Here is a 22,200-nt window from a genome sequence, read left to right on the forward strand (position 1 = left end):
GGTGCCACCTTTTGTCTATGGACATTGCATGGCTGTGCGCTCCATTTTATATACCTGTCAGCAATGGGTTTGGCTGAAATAGCTGAATCCACTAATTCATAGTTACCCTAACTTGTACCAAATACAGTTTTGATTGTAGTACTAATTGTATTGTCAGACAGAATACACAACCCTATCACCCTTCCAGAGCTCAAGAGGATTAAGGTAAAACTTTCACCCTCTTCTAATATCCATGCCAGGCTTTTACATAGGCACTCAACCAGGTTTAGGAGTAGTTACATCATAGTCTGTGTTTTGGTAAAGACACTGGCACACCCAGAGAGCTCTGATGACCTGAATCCTGTCACAATGATGCTAATGTGTGGTTATCACAACACACACTAACTGGGATGCACCAAGGCAGCAAGACTTCATGGTCCAATGAAAACACGCTGAGCCTAGCTGAAGGCAACGCTCTCCTATATAATCACTTGCTGACTCACTCACAGAAGGGAAAATACAATGAATCATTATCATTCCTGTATGACTTAATTTTCACTCTTTCGTAATTGGCTTTAACCGTAATATTTATTGTAATATACAGTGTTATCTAAAATGAAAATCTGCTCTTTCTTTGCTCAATTTGTATGTCTTATATTGGGTGATTATTGTTCCCAAAGATGTATTCAAAGTCTAGAATCAGAACAGTCAGCACAAGGAGAAGCTCACTATCACTATCGTCAGCGCCATCGTCATCGTCATCGTCATAGTCTGTCTCAATTATAGAATGAGACAGCCATTCAAATCTCACATTTCCTGTTCCCACACTGATAATTACCAGGCTCAACAACATAATGCCAATGTAATAAATTTCATGAACCGTTTGTGTGTTACCATAAACCATTCATTAAATTTTATCACACTGAATGTAAAATTCTGTTTGATGTCAGAAAAATATATTACAACCTCCGCATGATGAATAGTGACTCTTTCAGCAATCCAAATACAGATTTATGTTTTAGTGATGTTTTGTGATGTTTTGTAGACCAAAAAGTATTAAAATTGTTATATTTAACTAAGCTGTCAATAAGGGAAAGGAAAAAAAATTGATGAAAAAATTCACACATCATATATTGATAATAGATAAGTAACATTAAACATAACCACATTTCCACTGATATGCCCTTTATTCTGCCTAATTATGTGGAACATTCCGATACAAAGGTTTTGGGCACACATTCATGAGCAGGTTGAACTGGTCTGACTTTAAACTCCTAGCAGGAAGAAGTTGGAGTATACACCCCCACTGTCAGTTGCCCACAGTGTCACTCAGGCGCTAAGGACAGGTGTGTGACTGTGTGACTGAGATGACACTCTCAACTGGCTGTAGCAAATTGTAGTCTTTGCACCGTACTGGAGAAAACACAGACCGGTAAACTCTGTGGTTAACTTGTTTCTTGATCATCAGGCCGATGAATTAGTACGATCCAGCCTCATCCCGTCACTGGAAACACAGGTGAGAAACATTGATGTTTCAGATAAAATTCTGAATAGATTTATTCTTTGATTTTGTTTTCTGTGGTGACTTGATTCCAAAACTTCTGATATTCCATGTATCTGTGGTTACAATGGATAAAGTATTTATGATAAAATATGGACATTGCGCTACCCCTGCCAGGATTTACTCTCCTGATTTCACAATGTTCCGTCTCTGGTCACTTTTGTTGTAAATAAAAATTAATTCTGGAGAGAATGCACTGTTGTTGCTGGGCCCTTTGGGTAACATGTGTTTGTCAGTCCAGTGTCTGCATGATTGATTATTTAAAAAAAAAAAAGCATTTGTGTCTTGGACATGGTGTGGTGTTTAAATCTCTCAGATCCATTGCTGATTATGCTCCTGGTGAGCTGCAACTTGCTGTTATTGTGTTGGTAAATTTCCTCTTGGCCACTGGATAAGGAAAAAAATGTGAAATTCTTACCACGCGAAATGATGTGAGTGAAGCTTCAGCAGAACAAGTAAATCTTGAATACAAACATACATACAAGTGTAATGAAAACAATAGTATCAAATGTCTGGTAAAGCACAGAACATCCATAATGACATCAGTGATGGCCGCTGTGTCCCGTTAAACAGATGTAGTGGCATGTGTCACTACATCATCTACTCACACTCAACACTTTCAGAATCTTTTTAGATTACATTATACTATTATTTCCAACATATATTCTAACCTTGAGCATATTAACCCTATCCCGTCATGTTAATTTAATTTCATCCATACCAGTGTTAATGTTGTAGATACACAATACACATGGAAGTGCACAGCTAGGAAATTGAACACTGACTGCATTGATGTCTTTTTTTAGTTCAATGGTATGCTTTCTATAGAGACTGGGTTGGCTCCACTGGCAAGGACAAACATGTGGTTAAGTCTGATATATGGTCAAAAACATGGATGTGTTTGACAATCATCAGTCAAGAAGTGAACTTAAAACACTGAGTCATTGTCACAAGAATAGCAGTGATTGTTCACTATAGATCCAAGAAAATAGAGCATATTACGTCTGTTTTATCTGCCCTACAGTGGCTTCCAGTACATTTTAGGATTGACTTTAAAATTGGGTCTGGCACCCAGCTATATCACAGAGCTTTTATCCCCTTATGAACCTAGTTGTAGCCTGAGATCCTCAGGCAGGTCACTCCTGGCTGTTCCTCAGTAGACTGAAGACTGAGGGCGATCAGGCTTTCGCCACCAGAGCCCCGCAACTCTGGAATGACCTGGCTGAGGAGATCAGCCAGCTCTGTGTCCTCTTTTTTAGACTTATACTTTGTTTTGTTTTTTTGTTTCTATACATTGATTGTAATATTACAATCCTCATTCTATTTTCATTGCCTCATTTTTTTGTGTTTTATATTTTGTTTTACCTCTGCCTTTTATTTCTGTGAAGCCCACTGTAACCATGTTTTTATAAGTGCTAAATAAATACATTTTTATGTATAATTTATTATTATTATTATTATTATTATTCACATATTACAATTATTACTATTTATATTATTATTATTTTTCACATATTACAATTATTACTATTTATATTATTATTACTATTATTATAAGTATTATTATAAGTATTATTATTATTATAAATATTGCATGTTTTTCGTTGTGTTCTCAGACCCATTATGGCACATGAAAAGGTCCAGGAGAAGAGAAGTAAAGAGCAGGTGGAGGAGGACATGACAGAGGAGGCATTCCTGAAAGATCTCTACCTTTTCATGAAGAAGAGAGATACACCCATAGAGAGAATCCCACACCTAGGCTTCAAACAAAGTATGTACTATAAAAAGCATTACGGCTCATTCATTTAATTTGTAAAATAACCCGAGACACTATACACAATAAACACGTAGAAAGCAACACATAGAATAAACCAATTTTCACCAAGAAAAAATTTATTTGAGAATGATATATTGAGGGAAATATTCTGCATTTAGGGGCTTTAAGTAGAGGAAAGAATGAGATGTCTCTACGGTTGCCCATATACCGACGTATATGGACAAAAATGACTAATATAAAGTGCATTTTAATAATGTATTTGATTCTGTTTTTTGCTTTTCAGTTGATTTGTTTGTGATGTACAAGACTGTCAAAGAGTCAGGTGGCTACCACCAGGTAAACCTGTTTGCCTCAATTTTTTACAATTTGTCACACGTAATTAAAGTATTACTATTAAATAATTAAAGTATTAGAAAAAAATAAGAAGGAAAATAGGCTGTAGACTAACTCCAAATAATACTTATTGATTATGTTCTGTACTATTCCAGGTTACCTCTCAGCAGTTGTGGAAACAAGTGTACAACACACTGGGAGGAAACCCTCGAAGCACCAGTGCAGCCACCTGCACCCGCAGACACTATGAGAAGTGAGTCCGAATGAGCTGACAGTGCATGTGTGTGTTTGTCAGTGTGACAGTGTGCGGTATGTTTTTGTTTTTAACTGTTTTATCTGATTCATGTTTTACTTCTGCAGGCTGCTTCTGCCATATGAATGTCACCTGAAAGGGGAATTAATGAATGCCTTGCCACAACATCAGGCAAATCACTTCCATTATGACAACTTCAGCAGAGATGATGATGGACAGAGGCCAGCAAAACGCAAAGCTTTAGCAGTACCGCTGCACCAGGTGACTATTATTTTACAGTCAAACAAGAAACAACAGATAGCTGCAGTTATGCTCTGCTTCTGTGTGAACATGGGATATACACTGCACACACAGACACAGGCAGACACACACAGACTCAGACCAATTTGAGTTAAATAAATATTAATCTTTAGACTGTAAAAACAATAATTTCTAAATAATTCTGGCTATGTGGCTCATAATCAAAGGTTAACATTTATTTTACATGAATTATTCGTAAATTTAATATAGTTTCATACAAACACAAAGAACTGAAGCAATGCCAAAAAATTAAACAATGCCAAAATCTACTCTGCTGCTGCACAACAGGAATTTGCCATTAAAACCCTAGCTGGACTGTAAATGACATTTCAGAATGTAATAATGTGTGTATGCACAGATTACATTTATATTATATTATATTATATTATATTATATTATATTATATTATATTATATTATATTATATTATATTATATATATTTTTTTTAATTCATTGAAATTATGTAAAAATATCAAATTATTCTAAGAAAATTGGTTATTAAAATTTTTTAGAGTGTACTGAACAATAAATTAACCTCTGACCAACCACTTTGTCTTTCCAGAACCCTCATAACTTCTTGTCAGACCCGCATGTGAGGGTCATCCCTCTGCCTGTCCACTACCCTCAATACTATCATCCAGGCCGCCCAGTTCTGCCCCCTTATGTGCCTGTCTCTTCCTCAGTGTTAACCTCGCACAGTCCCCCAGTCCCCCAGCCTCAGTTCTCCTACCATCCAGCCCCTCAAAGCTCAACAGAAAGGATCAAGCAGCCGCTGGAGCACTTGCGCTACCTGGCAGAGCAGTACAAATCTTCATCTGGTTTGGCCGAGCCTCTAAACCTTAGCTTTAAAGCATCAAGCCCGGAGACAAACGGCAACCCTGCGTCATCATTCACTCCACCTACATCTGGCAAGAACCCAAAGTTTTTGAACAAACCCTCTCCTCTGTATCCTCCCAAGAGGGTGATGAGAAATGAGGAATGTGAGACACAGGACAATGAAGCAGCTGTAGGAGGGTATTATTCAGTCAAACCGTATTCATATCCACTGAAGGCTACAGAGGGCAACATCGTCAACCGCAAATCCACTTCCACAACATCCTCCAGCAGCCCCACATATGCCTCTCCCCCGACTCTGAGAACAGACACTGCTGGCTCCACACCGCTGGTGAGCAGCAGGGAGGGCACCTCCACAATGACCCACATACCCAGCTCTCCAAATACAGACTTTACAGTCTGGCCAAGACAAGAGAGAGAGGGGAGCCCCAAACTAAGCCAAAGGGCACTCAGTCTCAGCCATGTACTGCCCAGCCCCCCTCGAGAAAATGGAGGCAAGATGGAAATTGAGATACCCCTAGCTCTGCTGCATGACTGGATCCGGCTGTGCGGGCCCTCGGCCACTATGCGCAGGGCTAAGCAGCTTCCTACTCCTACTCAAGAGGAAAACACCAGACAAAGGAGTTGTTACAGCTCAGATATCTTCCCCACCAACCTCACCGTTCACAGTCACCCCCGAGACCAGGACATGCGCTCAGCTACTGAAGTTCAAAGCCCAAGGCAGAGGAATGTGCCAAGCCCCACAACAAACATCCAGACACCCAGTGATCACCACATAAGCCACTGTCGTTTCTCCAACTACAAGCTATTGTCTTCAGGTGGCATTCTGAAACACGCATCCAGCCGGGATGTTTATCCTTGGGATCAGCAGGATATTACTACGCCTTACAGCTCCAAACCCATAAATGGCTGGGATCCATATGACAGAGACAGCCAGGCTCCCCCCATCCAATTGAAAATGGACTCTAGCCCCCTTACAACTGAGCGCGACTTTGTAGGTGCTAAATCCTCAGCCTATAATGAAGACACACCCCAGGGAGGGAAGGAGAGATCAGGGAAGTGTCCCTCAGCTGTGCTAATGGTGAACTCACCCTCTGCTTCTCTACTGCACCTTACCAGCGAAGAGGTGATGAAGCTGAAGAGAATCATCTCCAGCTCATCATAAGGGTCTAATGGCTTATTTAGATAACGCTGACATTCCAAAACCATTTTATAGCAGACCGACATGTATCATTGCTCTTCTGTATATATTTCTGTAAATTCTGTATTATATTTAGCGATTTAGTCATTGCATTTGCAATTGTTTGTGAGATTACAATAACAATAACAATAACATTTTCTAAAATGATATTTTATTGCAGTTATTTATATTGTAGCTATTATGTATTATTTACAACATTACAACAAATAAACAGAAGGTGAATACAGGGTTCGTCAAGGCACTCATCAGGTGTAGAACTTGATCATAGTGGGATGTGAACTGTAGACTACTCTTTACTTAGCTTTTTATGCATGGAAATATCACACCTTGTATGATACATTTAAAATATTTTCTGTAAATCTGTAAATACCTATTACATAAATAATAAAGTTTTGAACATTTTGAAAGTATTTTTGGCTCTACATTGTACATTATGACATGAGAAGTATAAAATGGGTAATATTTGATGTGTTACAGAAAACAATTCAAACCATTGCTTTTCATCTATCTGCTTGAAGAGTCATTATTGCATATATAGTTACAAAAGTAACTATATATGTCTTGTGAGGAGCTAGTGGACTCAGCAACTAAGACAGGAAACCATATGACTAACCTGATATGACTGACATTACCACAGTCATCTATACCTAAGCCTGAGTGAAACCTCATTAAATGCCTTTTGCTGATGTTGAGAAAAGCATTCCAGATGCTGGTGTTTTCTGGGAATTCAGTATTCAGTGTGGGAACACTTTTCCTAATAGTCTTGAACATGGTTAGGTTAGCTAGACAATAAGTGCTTTAGCAGCTCCGTTGTATTGCAATATGGTATTGATCAACTTAAAGACTTTTCCTTGTGGCAAGTCAATTCCTTAAATTTCCTGTGTTATCACGTTATCATATCGCAAGAACTTGCTCACTTGTTTTGAGTTACGGTTTTCATTCCAGACATAATCTGTGAGAAGGAGATTAATTGTAGGCTTCAGGCTACAAAGTTTCATTTAGGCCTATAGCCTACAGGCCTTATAGAGTAAAGTTTTAGTATTTAGTATTCTACTAATGACAACATTAAATAAGCCTTAAATTTATTTCACACTATTAGACATAGCTAGGCATGGATCGCATAATACAGATTCTAAGTAATGTTACTCAAACTGAGAATGATTGTTATCTTATATAATTAGTAAATATAATTAGCTGTGGAGTTGTACATATTTGCAAAGTTTAATCAAATCACAGTAAAACACAACAGTGGCGGATTTTCATGCATGAAGGCACGCCTAATATCCACATCCCCCCCATCTACTCTCACAATTAGCAATAAAAGGATATTGAATCACTGACTCCATAGTTCTATTGGGATACTTGACAATGACTGGAAACCTGGAGAGCTGAGATTGAGAGCAATGGGCTTCCTGATCTGAAACTGAGCAGTGCATTGTTATTGGACTTCTGTGCTAACTAAAGGTTGAAGATGGACTTTTTTTTTTTTTTGGTTAAGATTATTTTTCTGGGCTTTTTGCCTCCATTATAATAGTTTAGTAAGTAGAGACAGACAGGAAAGATTAGGAGAGGGAGAGGGGAATGACATGCAACAAAGGTCCTGGGCTGGATTCAAACCAGCCCATGGTACACACCTTAGACCACTAAGCCACCAGGCCGCCCCCAATGATGGACTTTTTAATTGTTCCATCAGACCTGTGGCCATATGTTCTGGACATCCAGGTGAAGAAAGTGGCTGAGCTGTCATCTGATCAGTATCTAGTGGTGAGTTGGATCAGATGGCAGTGGAGGCTGCTGGGCAGACCTGATAAACCCAAATGTGTAGTGAGGGTTTACTGAGAACGCCTGGTGGAAGACTGTCTGGACTGATTTCAACATCATTCCAGTCAGGATGGACCCTGTTCAAAACCTCTGCCATAGAAGTGGCTGTAAGGAGCTGTAGCCAAAAGGAAGCCTGCGGTCATGGCAGCAACACAAGAAGCTGTTGGTGGACACTGGCAGTGAAAGCTACTGTCAAGCTGAAGTAGGAGCTTTCTGGGCCTGGTTGTTGCCAGTTATATGGAGGTATATTTCCCCCAATGTGAAATGCTTCAGTCAGACAGTCAGTTGTGTGAATCTATAAACAGGATTGTAACCCGTGTTTTGCAGGTACAATTCTCAGTTTACGATTACAAATCACCAGTTATGTCTATACAGACTGACACAGATTGTGTTTTACAACTCTGGAAACATTCGATTACGTCGCGTTTTGCCGGGTATATTTCAGCCAAAAGATTAACATAACTCGTAAGGCACTTTTAGAACTCAGAGGAAAAACTACAACATGAAGTAGTCATAACCAGAAAGGAAAATGCTGGGATTTTTCAATTTAAAAGTATCATTTTTGCCCCAGTTTTTCCAGTGAGAGTGATTGAGTGGTCTCTCGTTAAGAATAAGCCACACGGTTTAAGGCCTATAGCTCACAAACATGTGTATTATGTTTTCATCAACACTTCATCAATAAGTTGTTGAAAAAGGAGATAATGAGTAATAATTCATTCATCCATACTGGCTACAGTCATAAGTCTATTTGCCTATATAAAAAAAATAGCAGACCAGAGAGAATTTTACTCACCAGATATATGAAAAATATTAGCATATATGAATATGATTTTTCATTTATTTGAAAATTTCCAATCTGGTTTCCATTCTAAACATACTACACAGACAGAGTTTCATCAACCTTTTTAGTAAAATGAAGAAGTAAACAAAGCACTTTAAATAAAGACTCAAGAGGTAAAATTGTGCCCAGACCACCTTCAGTATATCTGGGCTAAGACAGATGCATGTTGTTTATCATAGCTTGGCTTCAGTTTCACTAATACTTCCCTAACTTTGATTAGCAAATGAAAACTTTGATTAGCTAATTAACATCTGAAATACACTTTCTGCACCTCAATTCTTAAACAATGACTGTCACACAGATCACAAAACGGTGTTTCACAAAGCTGTAATAGAAGCTGGTGCTAATCACACACAGTGTTGCTGAAACTGATTTTGTGGCCTAATCAAACATCTTCTGGTGGTGATGCATATAAGAAGCACCCTTCATTCACCCAATTTATAGTTTGTGGCACTTAAAATTATCCAATGCTTCATCTTTTTGTTCTGTATTCCTGAACTCAATAAGGACACTGTAAAGGGGCGGTGAGAATATAAAGAGTTCTAGCATTGGATTGCAAGCCTATTATTTCTTTCTTTTCACTATTTCTTCTTTTCTTACCCATATGGCTGGATAAGTAAAAAGCCAAAAAGATGCACGGTGGAGAGGAAGAATGAAAAATTGTTGATGTTAAATTTGGAGGAGCCCTGTTTTGTTTTTAAGTCTCTGAAGATGAAATAGCACCGTATTTCATGTCCATGTCCATGTCCATTTCCTCGACAAGGCTTGGCAACCACATCCACTTAGAATAAGAAGTGTTTCTCACTGCTCCAGCACAACTGTGGCAGGGTCGTCAATAACTGTAAGAAATAAAAATAGAGAATATTGTAGTACAAAGTTGTTGTTTTTTTAAATGTGCTAAGGAGTCATGTTTTACCCAAGCCTTCATTTTCAACAACATACTAAAAAATGTGTTCATTTGTGCTTTCTTCTTTTTTTTTTAATCTCAGGAACACTGCTAAAATTAGATTTTCAGATTTTCAATATGAGCCTGTTTGAGCGCATGCATGCAGCCTGACTCAGGCAGGGCCCTTCTGGCTGTTCCCGTGTCCAGGCTCAAGACTACAGGTGACAGGCTTTTGCCGTCAGGGCTCCTGGGCTTTGGAACGACTTGCCTGAGGACATCAGGCCGTCAGAGTCAGTATCATCACTTCTTAAAAGTTACTTTTATCGTAAAAAAAAGCTTTTCTGTAATCTTTGGCTTTTATTCACTTTTTCCTTATTGCCTTGTTTGTTTTTAATTTACTCCTTTTGTTTTATCTCTATGTCAGGACTATTTTTACTGCTTTTTTCCCCCATGGATCTTTCTGTTTTATTAAGCTTTGTGCTATTATTTGCTCAGGTATTTAGGTGGCTCCTAGCCTGTAAAATTAACCCCAAGACAGGTATTTCAACACAGAGAGAGTTTCTGTCTGACACTATTCAATTAACATTCCTGTCAGCACACAAAGTAAACAGCACACACCATGATGTTTTGGTAGTTGAAACAACATATTCATCTTACCTGGGAATGCGATGGGGCACATGGTTTTTGGTATGAGGATATGGTGGCCTCATTACTTACCAGAACACACAAGCATTATTTTCCAGATCACGGGAACAAGGATGTGAATACTGAACCACAACTCTATTGCTAATCCACATCCATTTGCTGACACATTATAAGAGAATGAACTACATTTTGTAAACTGACATGTGGATTGTTACATTTTAAACTTAACAGCTACATTCCACAAAATAATATCTTATTGATCAATCTAATAACCTTGAATTTTTCCATGATTATGGAAACCTGGATTAATCAGAGTGACTCTACAACTGTAACTGAATCTTCCTTCCCAATTTCTCTCATTTCCAACAGGCACTGCTGTTATTCACTGATGATCATGTATGTTTTGTAATCCAGGTCCTTGCACTCTATATTGATGTACAGACACTGGCATCACTTCACTGACTACCTGTTAATTTTAGAATTGTCTTCAAGATTTTGCTGATGACTTTTGAAGCACAGATAGGTTTGGCCACAGTGATATCTCTGATCTCTGAACTCCTTACGTGACTGAATACAGTCTTACATCCCTGGGCAGGGGCTTTCTGGTTACTCTTAATTCTAGAATAAATACTCAAGGAGACTGAGGCCGTTGCTATCAGGGCATCTACTCTTTGGAATCCCCTCCCCGAGTTTTAAAGAGGGCATATAATCAGCTCGTAAATCTATTAAAACCTGTTTCTAAAGACAAGCTTTTATGTAATGATATTGTATTCTCACTACTACATTGATTGTTGGTGTAACTTCACCCTCTCCCAAACCCCTCACCCTAACCAAAGTCGGTATATCACCCCCACCTTACACTAACCAGTGTTTCTATCCCACAATTCTGCCCTACAAAGCCAAAGTGCAGTACCCATGCAAACAGTGAAACTACCGATATGGAGCAGCTAGTTCATTAACAAGATGTAGGGCGGATGTGGGGGAAGTGGGGGTCAGGTATGCATGAACATGAATATGAACATTTGTTTAACGCAAAGGTTGCAACATTGGTATATTTTAATCCCTTTTTACACACAATCAATGAGTGGACTAGTCAACAACATGGGACACATACAAAGTATACTTGACACTGCTGGCTAGCACTTCGACACAATAAGCAGTTTGTGGACGCACGTACAGATACACGACTACGTCATCACCTGAAGCTTGGGTGGGTGCGCTCCATTTCCTACCGCCGGGGCACAATCCATACTATGACCATTTTTAAATGGTGTGATGAATCTACCTGCCCGGCCCTCCTCTGGCGTACGCCGGCGGAGAGGTGATGTCATCACCACTCCTCGTTCCCTTTTTTTAATACGATTTTCTTACATATATTGAAATAACTATTGCAACTTGCGAGTCATCTTAAGTCATCATACCTCGAGTCACAAGCAAGTCTTAAGTAATTTCCAAATATCCCAAGTAAGTCATAAGTCATCAAATTTGTAACTCCAGTTAAGTTATAATGACTCGAGTCACACCTGATGAGCCAATGAGTGCTTTGTATACAAAGAGAAAGCCCTCCATTGCCCAAAATGTTATTCATCATGCATCATCACACTCATGCTTGCACAATTGATGTGCATTCAGATAAATCACTTCTGGCAATTCTGGCTGAGCAGAGGTAAATTTGTCTTAGATTCAGTGAGCTGTTTGCAGAGATCAAAGAGTTTATCAAACTATCCAATATATCCAAATATCCAAATATCCAATTCCACAGATTATGAAAACTTGGAAAATAAGCAGTGGCTCACAGATCTGGCTTTCCTTACAGACATGGACTATGAGAACAATAGGGCAACACAAGTGTACACATTACACTGAGGACCTCTGACCAATGTTTCAGGGGTTATTAACTTTGTGTGAACCTTTTGCCACATACAGTACATGGTTTCCAATTGCCACAGATATAGATGTGTGACACATAACAGAACTGAAAGCACATGCTAAGTACACAAAGTAACACAAAGCCAGCCATTGTAAAAACTGAACCCAGTCATCTTCTTAGCTTGTTACTTCACATATATCAGTTATCAACAACTTCTCTTGTGAAACCTGTTCTGCATTATTTGACCAATCTATCACCTTTCTCTGTACACAAACCATCAAGCTCACAGACAATATCTGTAGCATTTGGCACCCTGATGTGGATTATGTGACTTAAACTTGTAACTTCAAGTATTTACCATGCTAAGAAGTCAAATAATCTGGATCCTTGTTAAGACCTATGGTTAAGACATGTTACTTCTGACCTGGTTAGGTGCGGGTGTGACCGATGTCATTGTTCACATTCTGGCTGTATATATATATATATCTATGTGTGTGTGTACAGAATGGTTGCAAGGTTCCATGGTAACAGATAAATTGAATTAGATCTTAAACATATAATTTCATAAATGTTTTGGTTGTAAATAAAGGCTGCATCACTACTACTAGAAGAAGCTGAAAAAAAAACTGTTCCTGTTTGCATTGGATTCCACAATAGTAATGACAGCTATTTCCCTGAGCAGTAGATGCTTTGTAAATCCAAATAGATAGAAATAGCACTGCACACCATGCATAAAATCCCCTGAAATGAATACCTCCATTGTCAGACACCTGCTATATAAATACATAAATGAATGAAGTGAAATGTCATGAAATGAATGAAAATTAATGAGGAGTACATTTCTGCACACAGGGGACCAAAACGTCAACAATAAAATATGCAGAAGTAATCTGTGTGGGCAAGAATTTATTTTTTCACTAGACATTTCCTGTCCTTTCCATTTCCAGTCTGGTTGGTACAAGTTCAGACAGACATCGTGACTGAGCTAAGTTTGTTGTGTGCAGGTGATATACAGGATTGTGAGCATCAATAGATCTGACACATTTTGTGATGCTTATGTTTTTAATCCAACAGGATAAAGTAAATGATATTGGCAAATCCATGTAGAGGTAAATATGTGGACAGTTGAGGGTGAGTACACATGAATGTTCATGTGCTGGCAGGTACCCTACCTTTCTCTGTAGTAGGAAGAGAGCAATGCACGGATCTCAGTAGACAAATCCTGGATCACCAGACTGGGAGTGGAGGGTGTTACTAAGCAGGAGGAGGAATAGGGTGAAGAAAATGGCATGAAAGGAAAGAGGAGTCACATGGACAGTAAATTCAAATTCCACTTGTGAGACATCAACCGCTAGATCAAACATTCTGCACATCCTTCTGGGTCACATTGGCCACAAATATCTCATGAGGAAACATTTTCTTCCAGGTTGATGAAGGCATTCAGGTTTTACAAGGGGAATTCAGAGAAATCTACCTCTTGTATTTCCTTAAATGTCTATTTCCTTCACCCTTCTGTCTCGTCTGTGGTCCTGTTTTTATCGGCGTTCAAATCTGGTCATCAAGTAATTTTTCCTTTATAATGATCCTTTTGTCTTACTGTGTCATACCCTCTCTTAATGCCTGGAATGCTCTTTAAAGAGTACATTTTGTAAGTAAGACACGTAACACACCCACATGTTGAGTGCTAACATACTTCTGTTCCCCTTGGCTGCTCAGGTGCATATTGCAGAGTGACGCTGTATTGGTTCTGATCTGCATGACTGATATTTTTGCTGGGCAGGTGTTGGAGATAATACATCTATTCACAATAACAGTGTCTCGACTGTTGTCTCGGGTCAGCGTTGGACAGTATCATTTATCTCTTTTGGATTCTTCCATTTACTTAGAAACTGGTTTTTCCACCTTCAGACTAGGCTTCACTCCAACTTCCTTCAGAAGAAGAAAAGCACAGACAAATGAGGCATTACATTTTATGTCTCATACTTTTGTCAGAATGCTTGGCTTGAAGATAAAGTCATTTAGGCCATATATGGCATTCTGACAAATGCAAACACATACTTGCTTGCACTTTACACTTTAGGCTCTGGCTGACTGACATCACCATCAGTGGGGAGTAGCAGTGTGATTGTATGGTGGAGGCGTCAGTCTGCTTCTGTTTCTCTACCTATTTCATGGTATAGCGATCCCTGCTTCACTGTGATGGATTTCCTGGGGGATGGCATTTCAATTTTCATGAGGTCATCACAACACTGCCTCCACTGACCTGCAGTAAAATGGAGAATAGAGTAGGCTATTATTCAATGCACATTATTCAAATATATTTTTTCAACTCCTACAATTGATACATTTCTTGTACAGATGTGCAAGCAATTGTCAGAAAAGCTTCTGTCAGCAGTGCATACATACATACATACATACATACATACATACATACATACATATATACATACATACATACACATACTATGAGCTGCTGCTTATCCACAATTAAGCAGTCATTATGTTATTTTGACTGTAGGTTTGCAAGCGATTAATATCTCAATAGTTATTTCAACCTTAACACCTCAGGCTATACAGGAAACATCATAGGAATCTAGAAGTTATAATAGAAGTAAATAACACTCCATTGGCGTCTCGCCATGCAAGCATACATGCAACCTGATCAGAATAATTATTATAATGACTGAGGTGAGAGGGGGTTGTGATTTGTGTGTGTGTGTATGCCTGTGTTGGTATTTTTGACAAATTGTAGGCACACACCTGGATGTTTTGCAGTCCTGACATGCAAGCCCTGGCTGAATAAGTGCTGGATGCAAACAGTAGTAAATATGAACAAATATATCAAAGATAATGTCAAACAAAATCCAAACATACATACACCACCAGCTTTAAAACACAATTCAAAACTAATTCAAAGCAGTGCTGTCATGGGAAATATTTACATATATTTATATTTATATATTTATTTAATATTTTGCATCTTTGTTTTTGTTAGCATTTCCTAAACTTGGCACAAAGGTAAGAGAGATCATTTGTTTCCAAAGAAAACCTATTAATGCAAGACAGTTGAACTGAATACAAAGGATTCCTGACAAACAAACACTCCCTCATATGCAACCACACTATGCCAGGGAGTGGCACATCAGCTCACTGACTTGCACACATATATTGCTATGACAAGAGGTTCAAAGGGGCATTCTCATGCCTCTATGTCAAAAGCATGTATGCACCATCAATAAAAAAGTACAATGTTGTCCCTTTTCACTGAGACTGGATAGGCAACAAGTTGTCATATTTCTCTATAAGGGCATTGTATGGAGCCCCCAACATTTTTGACTAACATAATTACATTAAAGGAGTGATAAGTTGCCATGGCTATATAATTTCATGGGGCAGGATGACAAGTTCAGGATGACAAGGTGAGGTGAATTGAAGACTGTAAATTGTTAACAGGTGTGAATGTGAGCATGAGTGTGTTTGTGTGTCTGTGTGTGTTAGCCGATGGACTGGTGACCTGTCTAGGGTGTTTCCCCGCCTTCCACCCAATGCATGCTGGGATAGGCTCCAGCCCCCCCGTGACCCTGAAAAGGAGTAAGCGAATATGGAAAATGGATGGATGGATGGATGACCTCATAATTATTACAACGATCTAATTACTTCCCTTCCTCTGATTTTCAGAATAAATATGCACAGTGAGGAATGCCCCAATAATATTCCCTTTTCTATAGAATTCCTGCTTCAATAACTAACTCAACCTGTCAATCACCTTCTTCCTTACAAGCAAAGTCAATGTCAGTTTTATTTGATTGATAAAACTTCAGTCATATTGCTTCCATATTTAACTTAGAACTTATCTGTTAGTCAGACAGTAATAAGGTTCAAGAGAGGTTCTAATATTGGACCCAAATTACGTAAATTTATTGATGATTTAATTAAATACTTTTTAATACAACATTTTTGTATATCATTTTTTACACAACCTACACATTATTAAAGACATCTATTCAACATTTATTTTACTTGTTATAAGCTCAAAGTAGCATACTACTAAATATAATTGATCCTTTCAGATGAATTAGTCAATTTGACAGCCTACTGACAGAAAAGGTCAGGTTGTAATTTTGCACTGTAGAGCATGATGTTTCTGATGACGGAGATAATAATCATAGTAAATATAGCAGCAAACTGTCTGCAGTTAGCTATTTCCAAATATACAAATGATGACAGCTCAAGGGTAAATGTAGATTAGTTATACTGATGGCCTACACAAGCAGAAATAATAAAAATTTAATATTGCTGATATTGCTGCATGGCAATTTTACTCCAACTCACAGATGAAGAGTTAGATGAATGGTGACATACTAAGTATTGAGTAATAATCTGTTTTCCATGTAAGATGTCTTCTATAGGTGAGATTGAGAAGTGCAGGTGTTGCATATTTCCATTGATAAGCAGCCTGTTGTCTCTGTTTGGGCAGAGATCCATAGCATATGACTTGTAAAAGATGTTGAAATAGAAGTGCAGTGTGTGATGTTAACATGGGTCTTTGATTTCACACAATACAATGCTAATCATAGTTGATTGAGAAGCATTTGGAGTTGTTCACACTGACACGAGGAGACGCTGAGAATGTCAAATTATATAAATGTAAGCATTCACTGCACATACTGCGATGTTAGGTTAGGACACAAACAAGATCCATCATGTTGAAATTGCTTTGGAACAAATAACTCACTTAAGTTGACTTGACAGACGCATCCCACACATGCATGCACACATACTGTGTGTTAATTATCTTCCGAATTGTATATCCAACAAACTGCACACACAACATTCCACTTGTGAACATGTCACACATAGCACATATCTCAGACATGGCTATAGGGTAGACATTTTTATGTTGCTAATATCATATAACTCCCTGTGTCTCTGCTCTCCTGCATTATTACTATATGTAAATCAATCACATCACAGCTCTGATTTTAGTGAGTCATTTCTGGCTTCTGTGTAGCAGCAGCAGCAGCAGCAGCAGCAGTAGTAGTAGTAGTAGTAGTAGTAGTAGTAGTAGTAGTAGTAGTAGTAGTAGTAGTAGTAGTAGTAGTAGTAGTAGTAGTAGTAGTAGTAGTAGTAGTAGTAGTAGTAGTAGTAGTAGTAGTAGTGCAATATACATAATAGGTCTATGGATGGACAGACTGGCTGACAGACAGACAGACAGACAGACAGACAGACAGACAGACAGACAGACAGACAGACAGACAGACAGATAGATAGATAGATAGATAGATAGATAGTTTGTCTTTAATACTTAAAACAGAACATGATCAGAACTAACCATTGTTGAGTTAAATTTTGATCTTGTCAAACATTTCAGTTGAGGATGTGCATGCCACTAAACTCTCACAGAATCTCAGCCCATATCAGACATCAGACGCTATTGTTATCTTAGGCAAATTCTTTCTCAGTGACATCCTTTCCACAAAATGATATGTACAGTTTCACCGCTGACAAAGTGTCTGCTGTCATTAAAGTATGTTGCTTGGCAAGTATTGGTAAGTGTCTTTCAGTAAGATTACATAAATGAGCCTTATTAAATTCACTAAGACTAGTAAACAGTCTTTTTCAACACCTCTTCTGAAGATCTAATAATACACTCAGCTGTGTTTCTTAACAGAATATATTGCATTAGGCACGAAGAAAAATAGAGATGGTGCATATAGTAGTTTTCATGTAACTATTACACTGGGATCACACAGAACTACCTCGCATAAAAATACTGGAGCCTAAACCAAGACTGAGACAACACTCTCTTCACCTATTCTCAGGCACGCATCTGTAATCTCTTACTAAGGCTAGTGGGGCTTCTAGCAGGCCACGTCCTATTGTTTGTTAGAGGCCCCTACCTTCTCTCCTGCCCACCCTCCTTCCCCCTTTCTTCACATTCTGCTACCACCACTGCAGTTAGTTGATGTTATCCTCAGTACCGTGTTCCATTTAATTTTTTGTTCCATTTAATTGCTAAAACATAACCATGTTTTACCGCTGACTAAAGCCTAACTGTGGCTGATGGATCTGATAATGAGCGATCATGTTACAGGAAATGTTATTTTTGTCTGTGTGTCAATGGCAGCAAAATCAACTCATCATATGCTAACAACACATATTAACACGTGTTCTTAATGTTATGTTGAAAAGCAACACTAATGTGTGTTATTACAAATTAGATACACATATGTGTGTAAAATATATTATTTCTAAGAGTGTATTTCGGAGTTTCTGTACTGAATTCCAGTCCTGCTCTCAGGTTCTAAAATAAGTTTAATGTCTGCTATGCATACAGCATGTGCCACTATTACCATAAAATAGTGGATTTTCTAAGTAGGAAATTAGTAACTGAATTCACAAAACCTTATAAGACTGGAATTTTCTTTTAGCTGACAATATAGGAGTACATTTTAAAGTGTTTGTGTTTTTAACCAACAAACGTGTTCCTAAGATTAGGGGAGAGTGTTTTAACAGACATGATAGAAATCTTATCCTACTGAAAATGGTTGCTGCTAACTCTTAAAACCAATATCAGCCAAGCATTAAATTCTTATTCATCAAGTTCAAATCTGCCCTTAGCTTGTCTAACCAGCTTTTCTAGTAGCTATAGGAAGAGGTTAGCTGGAAGGGCTCTTGGAGTTAAAATGAAACGTTTGGTTCATGTACCCAGGGGCTTACTCATATCATAGAAGTGCTGCCAGAAGGCCTCCATCCAGCGCTGGGCGTCGTCAGGTACATGTGTAGTCACTGTGTATGTGACATCCTCTCCTTGGTATTGTGTACTGATGTATATACTCTGGGCCTGGAGGGGTTCTCTCTCTGACACACAGATAAGGGTGTCCTGACAGAACAGGAACACACACACACACACACACACACACACACACACACACACACAAATTAGACTTTGCCTGCATCAATGTCAATCCAAATCTTATATTTTATTTTACTAATCATCTAGAAAATATTGGTCCATTTTGCTCCATTGTACACACACAAACCTTTAGAAATCATGCTTGGCTGTCCATTCTGATCAATCCTTTCATCAACAGCTCAGTTAATCAGTTGAAAGTGATTCATTGCCTTCAATTTGATGAAAAACTAGGCACATTTTATTTTAAATGAAATGTTATTTTCTATGATAGAGTGCATACCATGTCTAATAGAGTATAGGTGAAATACTGAATCTGATATTAAGGGCTGAAAGAGGAAATTAACTGGATTCCATTCTTAGTAGGTTCAGCATTCAGTTACACAGCGTCGCCTGTCCTAGGAACCTTTCAGTACTTCCCCAGTGCCCTCTGGTGGCCAGACCACATCACTGTAGTTAACGTTATCAATTATCTAGCTCTTTATGAATGAGACACTGTGTGAACCAACCTTGTTGATGGGGATTGTAAATAATGGTTGCTCCTCAGACTCCAAGTCCTCTTGACTTTGATAGCAGAAGAGACTTGTCCCTCTGAGGACACCATAGGTATTGTCCCAGCAATTAAGGTCCTCTCCAAGCTGAATGAGACCAGGGGGTAAAAGCAATACTGAGACTGATAATGTTTCTTGATAACGGCAACAAGTCACAAGACCGGGTAGTATGTATAATGATGGACATCTAGTCACCTTAACCTTGAGTCTGCCACTAATGACTTGTTGAATCATGCATAGGGGCTGAGCAACCAAGCGACAGCACATATTGCCATAGAGAGGCACCCAGAATGGACTATCCTCTGGAAAAAAGAAGTTAATGATTAATTTCCAGTATGAGAGGAGATGAGAGGAGAGGAAAGGAGAGGAGAGGACGGGAGAGGAGAGGAGAGGAGAGGAGAGGAGAGGAGAGGAGAGGAGAGGGGAGGGGAGGAGAGGATCCGTCACTCACCTGCAGCTGCTAGTGACAAATCGTGTGTCTTGAAACTGTCCTGGACATGTTCTATTCTCAATGTGGTGTGAGCCAACAGGTGATACTTAGGCCCCCTTCAGACAGAAAGCAAGGGCAAGGTCACTGATAGGTTTTCTGAGTGACATTGTGAACATAAAGTGTGTGTGTATGTGTGTGTGTGTGTGTGTGTGTGTGTTCGGAGGGTTGTCACATTCACAATGTAGACAGGTCAGGTGATAAAGGTGGTGATGCCCCTCCGCCTCCTCCATCTGCCCCTGCTCCTCCTCCTCCGTTGGAGATGGATCCACAACCGGCTGCAGACTCGAGGGCAGCGCGGATCTTTTTCCCCGAGGAGCGTCCCAGAGATCCGCCCAGACGGCTCAGTCTCCTGGGTCCCAGAGCCCCCAGGGAGAAATCCTCAGCCAAACAGCTACTGTATAGTTCCACACGCAGCTGGAATCCTGGACCTACCTCATTACTGCTCACACATACATGTGCACACACAGACACATTCATGCAGAAACAGATGTCAGTAATTAAAGTGACAACAATCAAAACATACAGCAAGAAGAACCTCCAGAAAGTTGTCAAAATAGGTGACCTACAACAAGATGGTGTCTTCAAAACAGATGTCAGTCAATGTCCTGTCTACTATCACCAGATCTGTGTCATAGATCTCTGTGCCACACTGGAGCAGGCAGAACACAGCACAGCGATGTAGCTCTGGTAGAAAGACAGCAATTGCAGGCAAAGACAAGAAAGCAAAAAAAAAAAGTGAAACATTACATTCAATGAGTGAACACACAGTTATCAAGTATAACCTGTATGTCCCCTTGGTTTAATGGTCTTGCTATATTCAGGATTTATTCCAGCAGTGGTCAAATACCTTACTTTTTGATTCATTTCTTTTTTTCAATATAAATCATCTCAATAGAACATTTCACATCACTGGGATCAGTTCCCTTGAACGCACCATTCAGTCTCAGCTTAGTTCTGTGTGACTTACCTCCTTTGTTTTTGAAGTACTCTGAGTCTTTCCACATGAGTGGAATTCGCAGATCTACAAAGTGCAAATAATACAGCTCTAAGATATGTAAGCCAAATACAGGTACTTTCATAGATTTGTGCCATGTCATGTTAAGTTCAAGGTGTGTTATGGTCTGTTAACACTCACCTGAAATGGCTACTTTACCCACACATGGCAGTCTCTCATGTAATGGAACATCATCAGATGGCCTGCAATTCAAGACATAGATGATGAGACCATTCATCCATACATGCATACACACAGTACATACATACATAATCTATCTGTTCATTCATCCATCTTAACATATGCCCCTTTTTCCTTTAAACGCCTCTCCATCCACCCACCATCTACCTACCCATACATACATCCATCCATCCTTGCACTCCATCTGACCTGCGTCCCATCCTCTGTAGGACCTGCGCTTCTCTCATCTTCTGGAGTTGGCTGAGCAGGGCCAAAATACGGGCGTTGCAGGTCAGCAGGCTCTTGGAGGCCTCCAGGGCCTGCTCCCTCTGGGAACAAGCTGCCAGGAGCTTACTGGCCCCCTCCCGCATTCGCACCTCCCTGTCTATCTGCTTCTGCACCTCTTCATTCTGTCAGATAGAGATAAGAGAAACAGGTAATATATGAATCAAACAATTTGTTATAGCATGCAATCCCTTCCAATCCTTTTTTTTTTATCAAAAGTTAAATACCAGTCCAAAATGTTCAGCATAAGCTTCATCCCTTATTTATTTATTTATTTTTACAATACCCTCATCAAAGACGATTTGGGGGAATAGACACTCAGTAGCACAAGTATAAGAATCAAGCCAAAGGAATTGGACCACAGAAAAAAACTGAGATAAACAGCTTAAAGGGCTTGGAGGCTCATATCGAGCATTATCTGCCTTCCAGGAACCAGCCACTAAGACAGACAGCCAAAGCACTGGTGCTTTACATTGTCATATTATG

General features: G+C 39.2%; 2 protein-coding genes across 2 annotated transcripts; one reads left to right on the forward strand and one right to left on the reverse strand.

Moving 5' to 3' along the window:
- The first annotated feature begins 1,306 nt into the window (after positions 1–1,306).
- arid6 (AT-rich interaction domain 6) lies at positions 1,307–6,639 on the forward strand. The gene is made up of 6 exons (XM_071524809.1): positions 1,307–1,495; positions 3,157–3,311; positions 3,601–3,653; positions 3,806–3,903; positions 4,011–4,164; positions 4,766–6,639. The coding sequence occupies exons 2-6, from the start codon at positions 3,164–3,166 to the stop codon at positions 6,200–6,202; spliced, it is 1,890 nt and encodes a 629-aa protein (XP_071380910.1). The 5' UTR covers positions 1,307–1,495; positions 3,157–3,163; the 3' UTR covers positions 6,203–6,639.
- A 2,319-nt stretch (positions 6,640–8,958) lies between these two features.
- On the reverse strand, positions 8,959–21,827 carry LOC139648632 (rhotekin-like). The gene is made up of 12 exons (XM_071524812.1): positions 21,640–21,827; positions 21,391–21,452; positions 21,223–21,276; positions 20,822–20,939; positions 20,443–20,694; positions 20,217–20,311; positions 19,961–20,067; positions 19,724–19,852; positions 19,022–19,184; positions 14,466–14,564; positions 13,474–13,555; positions 8,959–9,739 (listed from the first exon to the last, which is right to left on the reverse strand). Exons 1-12 carry the CDS (start codon positions 21,798–21,800, stop codon positions 9,733–9,735), a joined length of 1,329 nt encoding a protein of 442 aa, XP_071380913.1. The 5' UTR covers positions 21,801–21,827; the 3' UTR covers positions 8,959–9,732.
- Positions 21,828–22,200: the final 373 nt, after the last annotated feature.

This window comes from Centroberyx affinis, unplaced genomic scaffold, assembly GCF_046629955.1.
Source record: "Centroberyx affinis isolate AG114_WGS23_722 - 3 ecotype Tasmania unplaced genomic scaffold, CSIRO-AGI_Caff_v1 ptg001233l_1, whole genome shotgun sequence".
NCBI lineage: Eukaryota > Metazoa > Chordata > Actinopteri > Beryciformes > Berycidae > Centroberyx > Centroberyx affinis.

What these genes read in the sequence shown, in the direction of transcription:
- LOC139648632 (XM_071524812.1), bottom strand. Translation starts at nt 21,800, where the DNA reads ATGCGGGAGGGGGCCAGTAAGCTCCTGGCAGCTTGTTCCCAGAGGGAG. An exon ending in CCACCTTTATCACCTGACCT is followed by an intron (nt 20,312 to 20,442) that starts GTCTACATTGTG and finishes TTCTGTCTGAAG; the next exon opens with GGGGCCTAAGTATCACCTGT. An exon ending in TTTGTCACTAGCAGCTGCAG is followed by an intron (nt 20,068 to 20,216) that starts GTGAGTGACGGA and finishes TCTTTTTTCCAG; the next exon opens with AGGATAGTCCATTCTGGGTG.
- arid6 (XM_071524809.1), top strand. Translation starts at nt 3,164, where the DNA reads ATGGCACATGAAAAGGTCCAGGAGAAGAGAAGTAAAGAGCAGGTGGAG. An exon ending in AGTCAGGTGGCTACCACCAG is followed by an intron (nt 3,654 to 3,805) that starts GTAAACCTGTTT and finishes GTACTATTCCAG; the next exon opens with GTTACCTCTCAGCAGTTGTG. An exon ending in TAGCAGTACCGCTGCACCAG is followed by an intron (nt 4,165 to 4,765) that starts GTGACTATTATT and finishes TTGTCTTTCCAG; the next exon opens with AACCCTCATAACTTCTTGTC.